The sequence below is a fragment of the Lolium rigidum genome, chromosome 4 (assembly GCF_022539505.1).
Source record: "Lolium rigidum isolate FL_2022 chromosome 4, APGP_CSIRO_Lrig_0.1, whole genome shotgun sequence".
Lineage (NCBI taxonomy): Eukaryota > Viridiplantae > Streptophyta > Magnoliopsida > Poales > Poaceae > Lolium > Lolium rigidum.
The window spans coordinates 75,845,016-75,853,402 of record NC_061511.1 but is presented as its reverse complement, the minus strand read 5'-3'; the positions used below and the strand labels follow the sequence as shown (position 1 = coordinate 75,853,402).

Here is an 8,387-nt window from a genome sequence, read left to right as displayed (position 1 = left end):
ATAGCTTAGCGAAGCTCCGCCGGACTTCTACACCGCCACCGACACCACGCCGTCGTGCCGTCGGATTCAAGAGGAGCTACTACTTCCGCTGCCCGCTGGAACGGGGAGGTGGACGTCGTCTTCATCAACAACCGAACGTGTGACCGAGTACGGAGGTGCTGCCCGTTCGTGGCGCCGGAACCGATCGTGATCAAGATCTTCTACGCGCTTTTGCAAGCGGCAAGTGAACGTCTACCGCAGCAACAAGAGCCTCATCTTGTAGGCTTTGGAATCTCTTCAAGGGTGAGACTCGATACCCCCTCGTTGCTACCGTCTTCTAGATTGCATCTTGGCTTGGATTGCGTGTTCGCGGTAGGAAAATTTTTGTTTTCTATGCAACGTTATCCCACAGAAAAAACCCGCATGAATATCACGGGGCCAACTGTTTAATGAAAAGCCTACAAGCCTGCATTGTCATCTATCCATACCTTAAATTTTCGTCCCTTGCTCGAGACCCACTTTTGCGAAGGAAAACTTTGCCCCGCAGATTGCATAAGAAATCGACATGTGTCAGCCGAGCGGACAGTCACGCGCGAGTACAACAATCCCCATGCAGCGTGCGCGAGTACAACTCTTGCCGTTAGCGAGGAAGTCTCGTTTCCCTGGCTTGCTAGTTTCAACACGTCACGCGCACGTATGTTTCTTGGCTGAGTTTTATTTTTATTTTTTTGAACACAGGTGGGGTCAAAGACCCCGGTGAAACATGTATTACACAGCACGTGGTAGGTACATTTTACAAGAAGATCCTTTAACATCTATTGCCCTATAGAACCAAACATTTGAAGAAAAGGTCTTCTCTTTTACATAAAACACCCCAGCAAGAAAAGCTAAAAAGCAATCAAGGACAGGGGAGTCTCTACCACCAAACGCCGGCGAGCTCAAGGCGTTTCCGCCGAACTCCGAGAGCAGGTTGCTCGAAAGCTCTCGACCGACGTCGGGATCCAGCCGCTGGCTACTTCCATGAGGCCGGGGACGAACCACTTGGTCTCTTGGAGGCGTCGAGCTCCAACAGCTGATCCAGAGTACCTCCATCATGGAGGTAGATTGAGGGCCACCTTGCTGGCCGAAGATCGTGGCGACGATGTCGGTCACCACGTGATTCGCTCGAGGAGGAGGAAGTCCACCAGACCACCATCTCCAGCTTCTGGCCACTTTGTACCCACCCACACCATCTCCCTCGCCACCGAGGCCGGCCAAGAGGAGGGGGAAGCAGAGTCACCAGAAAGGAGAAGGATGCGCTTATTGAGAGAAGGGCTCACCGTAAGAGCAACCCCCTGCTCCTTCCACCATGGAAGCTTGTCAGAGAGCTCCGTAGGTGACTGATCTGCGCCGCGCAGAGGCGACAGACCAGCCGAAGACCCTCGCCGCCCAGCAGATCTGCCGAAGCCACCGCTGTTTCTTCCCTTCTCCTCGCCTCCACGGCAGGCCAGAAGGAAAAGATACAGCAGGGCCGCAACAGAGCTCTGAAGACAGCGACGCTTGACCTTATTGAGGGAGGTGACTGTGGCGACGACCTGGTCCGGCGTCTTCATCCATAGAAGCTCGCCGGAGAGGAAGCACCACAACAAGCAGCAGATCCGGTCAACACAGATCTGGGCTATCCTCCAGACGCGGGCAGAAGGCCCAAAACTACTCCTATACAACCTATGGTGGCGGGCACGGAGCCTCAGCCACTCTCCAACAGCGGCTCCGCCGGAGAGGGCCTTGGCCCGGCCAAGAACGGCGAAGAAACCGCTCAGTTACTGCAGAGAGGTGAGAGAGGAGGAGGGGGGGAATGAGCGCACCTCGTTTCTTGGCTGAGTGAGAATAGCTTCATTTGGCTCACTTTTGAGGCTAGCTATATTCACTCGGTTCAAACTCGCCTATCGTATAACATCCGCACATAAGCAAGTATTGGTACAGAAATAAAGTCGCACACACGATTAAGTATAGGTACAGTCACGCACACGAGCAAATACTGGTATAGAAGTAGAGTCACGCGCACGAGTAAGTACTGGTACATAGTGCACACGAGCAAATACATGAGCAAAGGGGAAAACTACATCAAATATACTAAAATCAAAAGTACTTATCAGTTAAAACACACGAGTACAACCATAATAGTATTAGAAGTATGGAAAAGAGTATTTTAAAACCTATCAACATGCGATCCAATTTTGAAGATCTCGACACGAGGATCTCAAAAGTGAAAACGGATCATAAATTAGGCTTGCGGTTTTCAAGATATTTTATTTTGAAAAAAGAATGAATCTAGAAATAAAGGGAAAAGTTGACACAATGCAGCCCCCTCTTCTCTCTCCTTCCTCATCCCCACCTTGTTTCTCTCGTGACAAGTGTCGAGCAGGGTGAGATTTTCTCGCGTGCGAAATGAGTTATCTTCCCTTCACGAAGATCAACTTTTTTCTAACGATTGTGTTTCATCTTGAGACTACAACGATCTCGATTACCACCGCCCAGTGGCAGACCTACATGGTATGCCGGGTATGCCGCGGCATACCCTGCAGTCCGGCCGTTCCAAATACGGTATGCAGTCCCGGCATACCCGGCAGTCCGGCCGTTCCAAATACGGTATGCAGTCCGGTCGTTTCATATACGGAGTACTAAAGACTGGGAGGTGATCGATTAGATGCAAAACTGCTCAGCTTGAAGCCCGTCGTTCCATGCATGCATGAGCAGCCTAGTACGAGCAGATCTGATCGGCTATAACTTTTCCTTTCTGTATCCTGGTCAACTACAACTGCTGCAGATAGATCTTATATGCCCTATTCTAAGTGTTACTACCTCGTCGTGTCGCCGCCGCCGCCCGCAGCCGGGACGGCACCCAGTCTCGCGGCTAGCTAGGGACTGCCGCTTGCCGCAAAGCTGGAACACCAGTCCGTCTTCACCGCTAAATGGCCTATACGAGCCCGTGACCACGAAACATTAATCGACTCCTGCAAGCCACATCGACGCCGACGTAATATCCAAGTCAAAAAAAAAAAGTACTAAGTAGTTTTTTTTTTCAAAAGTTGTAGACTCATATATATCATCTCTGGATTAAATAGTTGAATGAAAATGAATTGCAAACTTGCATGATATATTTATGATTGTCCGACTCTTTAATTTTATCTATGACTATGAACAATGGTTTAATCATCCCATACGAGGATAGGTCAAAAAAAAATTGTCATACATATATTGTTTCTTTTTTGAATTATTCAGTTATGAAGAGAGATGGAGACATTTCAGTCCTTTTATACATATTCAGACTATTAGTTTCATGTGTTTAAACTACTACTTATGTCACAATTTGTGCAAACAATTTAGTTAATATGTGGTATTAGTGTTGATTTGTTATTTTCATCTGTTTTCGTCACTCTGATAAGTGATCTTGACAATTGATCTACTTCACAGCATCCAACAACCTGAGCGGCATGGTGCAGGAATTTAGAATAAAGAATGTACTGTAAGTGATTTCTTCGTCACTTTTTTTTCTCTCTCCTCTTGGGCTAACTGTACGGTCCATTCTTACTCCACATAGCCTCAAAGAGAACAAAGAGACTGCTGATCTGATTTCCATCCTTGTCTTTTCATGGCATGCTGGAACAACCTCGAGGGAAATCCGTTGCTACGCTATCCCAGTTGCGGAACAAGATGTGACTCCATCCGTGCGCAGGAAGAGCCTGTGCAAAACCCGCGAAGTGAGACCATATCGTTCTTTGCTCAAATTTGGAGATTTTTTCTTATAGTATTTGTGAGGGATTGCTCAGGTTTGGGTTTCTCTATGATATTCTATCTGCTACTTACGGTCAATTCTAATTTTCCACAGCTCACTCATAAAGATGTGCAACAAGCACCAAGACGGTGCTACTGTGGATGTCAACTGCTTTTGTGGTAGTTGTCTTCTTGGCCGCTGTCACCACGGCTACGCGTAGGCGTAACCAAATCTTTGCTGATATAGATGGTAATCATATGATCCCAAATGTTGTGTATGCATTAGCGCTGCTTGTTCTTTATGTCTTACATCTGGAGAAGCAGTGATATATTCGTGTCTTGGATTGCATATGAGGATCATAATAATACATAGTTTGGGATTTTGTGATAGCCTAGCTCTATATTTAATTTTCATGCCATGTGTAGGCAAAAAAATTAGGCTGATCAGTGGATTTTCTCCACTGTGTATTTTTATTAATTTTCAATGTAAAGTACAAAAGGTTGTTGCTAGAGAATAGCAACAAAAGACCAACTAGAAGGCCACAAGCCCAAAAAAGAGAGAAAAAGAAAGCCCTCCGACTATCTAAATCTCTCAATCCAAGCTTTGAGTCCACTATAAGACTTCCTAGAAACCTTATGCAATAGAAGAGCCAGCCCATCCTTGATTTTTTTTCTGCATCTACAAAGACTTGGAGGGACACCCTTAAAAATAAAGTCATTCCTAGTTGTCCAGATGGCCCAGGCACTGAGCATGATCAACTTCATGAAAAAGGCTCATGCAAGGCTAACTTGAGACTAGTCAACATGCTCTAAATTGCTGCGGAGAAGGTGGTCCCAAGAGGCTAACTTGAGACTAGGCAATTTTAATGAACATAAAGTTATTTCATGGATGTCTTGGGCCTTGGGCTATGATTCCACGCATAATACCGGAAAAGTGGTCAAAGCCGGATATTTGCAGTATAGATTAGAAAAGAGGCGAGGAATAGATCTTGAAAAACCATCAAAATGAGAAAATATTTCCGACTGTGCCAGATATAATCACCCGAGTACCTTATAAAACTAGTTTTCGGGAGAGCGTCTAGTTGAACCGGAAACGAGTCAACGCTCCCATCCGTGCTGGCGCTAGCGACACACGAGTTTGATTGCACGACAAGGAGACTCAATTCCGGCGTCAATCTTCGATTCTTGGCGAGAAGGTTCGAATGTGACTGATCCAGCGCCGTCGTAGGAAATCGGTCACCACAGCCGAAAAAGGGCTGGCTCTTCTATTGCATAAGGTTTCTAGGAAGTCTTATAGTGGACTCAAAGCTTGGATTGAGAGATTTAGATAGTTGGAGGGCTTTCTATTTCTCTCTTTTTTGGGCTTGTGGCCTTCTAGTTGGTCTTTTGTTGCTATTCTCTAGCAACAACCTTTTATACTTTACATTGAAAATTAATAAAAATACACAGTGGAGAAACCCACTGATCAGCCTAATTTATTTTCCTAAACAGGGCATGAAAATTAAATATAGAGCTAGGCTATCACAAAATCACAAATTATGTATTATTATGATTCTCATCTGCAATCCAAGAAACGAACATATCACTGCTTACAGCATTTGGGATCATATGATTACCATCTATATCAGCAAAGATCTGGTGACGCCTACGCCACTGCTGGGTAGCCGCGGTGACAGCGGCCAAGAAGACAACTACCACAAAAGCAGTTGACATCCACAGTAGCACCGTCTTGATGCTTGCTGCATATCTTTGTGAGTGAGCTGTGGCAAATTAGAATTGACCGTAAGTACCAGATATAATATTATGGAGAAACCCAAACCTGAGCAATCCCTCACACAAATACTATAAGAAAAAAATCTCCAAATTTGAGCAAAGAACGATATGCTCTTACTTTGCGGGTTTTGCACAGGGACTGTGACCTCTTCCTGCGCACGTATGGAGTCGCATCTTGTTCCGCAGCTGGGATAGCGTAGCAACGGATTTCCCTCGAGGCTGTTCCAGCATGCCATGAAAAGACAAGGATGGAAATCAGATCAGAAGTCTCTTTGTTCTCTTTGAGGCTATGTGGAGTAAGAATGGACAGTACAGTTAGCCCAAGGGGAGAGAGAAAAAAAAGTGACGAAGAAATCCCTTACAGTACATTCTTTATTCCAAATTCCTGCACCGTGCCGCTCAGGTTGTTGGATGACAGATCCCTGTGAAGTAGATCAATTGTCAAGAGCACTTATCAGAGTGACGAAAACAGATGAAAATAACAAATCAACAGTAATACCACATATTTTCGCCAAAATGAAGAGGAAAAATAGTAACAGATTGAGAAAAGGAAATACAGGATGAAGAGGTTGTCAGAAGCGATTAGTGAATCAGGGATGAATCCAGATAAATTGTTGTGGCTCAGTTTCCTGAAGAGATGAGACAGGCAGATGAACAAATCAGCGACACTAGCTCAGACCATGTTTGATTCAGGCACGTATGTCGTCCTAACAGCAATGTGCCATGCATGTAAAATTATTAAGAATCAGGGAGCTTAATCTTACACAAAATAGAGGTCCCTGAGATCACCCAGTGTGCGGGGTATGGTGCCGTTGAACTGATTGCCTGAAAGGTCAAGCCTTTGTAGCAGCGGCAGCCCTCCTATGGTGTCAGGAATAGGGCCTGAAATAGAATTATGGTCCAAGAACCTGTGTAGAAAAACATCCAAACCAAAACTCCTCATTTCCTGAATTTCGCAGCAAGTGTAATAGGTCATCGACCTAGGATTCAAACAAGTCTTACAAATTCCGCAACTGCAGCAGTTTCCCGATGGCCGGCGACAGTCTGCCGGACAGGTTCATGTTTTCCAGTTCTCTGCAGGCAGGCAGTTGATGCAGAAGATAAACCATGCATGAGTCCAAAACTCTACTCTAAGCGCCGACAGAAATTAATGGCGATACGCACAGTGTGTGAATGAGGCCATCGGAGCAGGTGACCCCCTTCCAGCCGCACGGATCACCGCCGGAGGTGACGACCCAACCGCCGAGAACGTTGTCTGGGTCCCGAAGCGCCCCCCTGATTGTCACTAGCGCCCCAACTGCAAGTGCACGCACGCACGCCGACGATCGAACGTAGCATGCAGCCAAAAGAGTGAGTACATCACCCCGCAAAAAAAAAAGAGTGAGTACATGAACTGAAATATTTTTAGGCGATCAAGGATACGAAGACCGAATCTTGGTGGGAAAAATCAAGAATTTGAACAAATCAAGAGATCTACGGTAAACGAGAACCTGCCGTGAACAGAACGGATCGACGACGAGCGTCGCAGGCAGTTCCCGATGGCCAGGGCATGCAGGGGACACAAAGATCGAGGAAGGCGCGGTACCTTGGTCGGCGGAGGACAAGTTGTCCGTAAGGACATCCACGCCGGAGGAGGACGCCGCGGCCACGAGTCCCAGCAGGGCCACCATGACCGCCGCCCTCATGACACTCACACCCACGGCAGCTCGCCGCTCGCCCATGGCGTCCACCACAGAGACAACAAGGATGACAACGACGACGACGACGAGCATGGAGAGAGCGCGAGCGAGGATGTCCTGTCGGACAGTTTGTCCTCCGCGAGAACAGAAACTGCCTAGAGCCCGGCAGGGAGCGAGAGGAAGTCAGGAAGAGAAAAGCGAGCGGTGCGAATGCAGATGGGGAGCGGGGGCGCTGTGATGATGAGTGATGATGGCATCCCGGTGAGACCTGCCGCGCGCGCGCGCGACGAGCTGCTTGTCCGCTACTGCATGTCTGCCTAGCTTTCGGTCGGTTACCGGCGCAGCGGACGGCAGGCCTCGGCTGCGACCTGCGTGAGGCCGGAGGGGGCGGCTTGTGGCTGTGGCTGGGGTGACGTGACCACCGTCCACCGGCGCTACACGCCGGATGGGGCGTATCGTATTGCATATCTTACTGCACTTATGAGTGGAACTTCCTCGTGAAAATATTAATGCTCTCTCCGGAAAATGCAATAAAATTAACCTTGTTCGAAATGATTGAATAGAATATACTCTCGTAAAAGTGGAGGCTTTTAAATGTCGGTTTGGAAAAGATTTCTGAGACCCAGATGTGAAATATCTGAATAGTCGAACACCAAAGCCGAGTAAAGTTTTCCTCCATTGAGGTGCTTTAGGTGTCCCGAAAACCCTAACCTGGGAGCTCCTTGGCGGCGCCCCTCCCTAGCCCCTCCCCACCCTTCCCCCTCCTCCTCGCCACCACCAGAGGGCGTCGCCGGGCAAAGCCCGCGCGGCGTCGGCGGCGGCGGGGCTCCTCTGCTCCCTAGCGCGGTGGCGGCGGCGCGGGTCTTCGCGGACGGTGAGGGCGCCGTGCTGGTAGGGCGCGGGATAGGTGAAAGAGCAAACTTTAAACCCCAAGTTTTGTATGTTTGATGACAACACTTGAGTAATCTCACCGTGTGTCTTGAGTATCATTGTTAGATTTGCAAGAGCACGGTGACCTCGCCAGACAAGTCAAGATCGGAAGACTGAAGCGTAGTTGACAGGTTTTCTGGTTTTGTGTGTGTTTAGCAAGGTGACATGGTTGGAGAGAAAAAGGGAAGAAAACCAGTTTTAGCCAGGCCGGTACTACCGGTACCTGTAGCGGTAGTACCGCTACCCCTATAGGTACCGCCTCACGGTACCGCT

The 8,387-nt window shown here is 48.0% G+C and overlaps 1 protein-coding gene across 1 annotated transcript; it reads right to left on the bottom strand.

Moving 5' to 3' along the window:
• Positions 1-5,268: 5,268 nt before the first annotated feature.
• LOC124647258 (protein NSP-INTERACTING KINASE 3-like) lies at positions 5,269-6,617 on the bottom strand. The gene is made up of 6 exons (XM_047187225.1): positions 6,508-6,617; positions 6,270-6,413; positions 6,063-6,134; positions 5,868-5,927; positions 5,624-5,724; positions 5,269-5,492 (listed from the first exon to the last, which is right to left on the bottom strand). Exons 1-6 carry the CDS (start codon positions 6,612-6,614, stop codon positions 5,269-5,271), a joined length of 708 nt encoding a protein of 235 aa, XP_047043181.1. The 5' UTR covers positions 6,615-6,617.
• Between the last annotated feature and the right edge of the window lie 1,770 nt (positions 6,618-8,387).

Bases quoted from the DNA above. Each gene is read 5' to 3' on its own strand.
- LOC124647258 (XM_047187225.1), bottom strand. From the start codon at position 6,614: ATGGTTTATCTTCTGCATCAACTGCCTGCCTGCAGAGAACTGGAAAAC. The intron at 5,725-5,867 runs GTAAGGGATTTC...ATGCTGGAACAG, and splicing joins TTTGGAATAAAGAATGTACT to CCTCGAGGGAAATCCGTTGC. The intron at 5,493-5,623 runs GTAAGAGCATAT...AATTTGCCACAG, and splicing joins CCCTGTGCAAAACCCGCAAA to CTCACTCACAAAGATATGCA.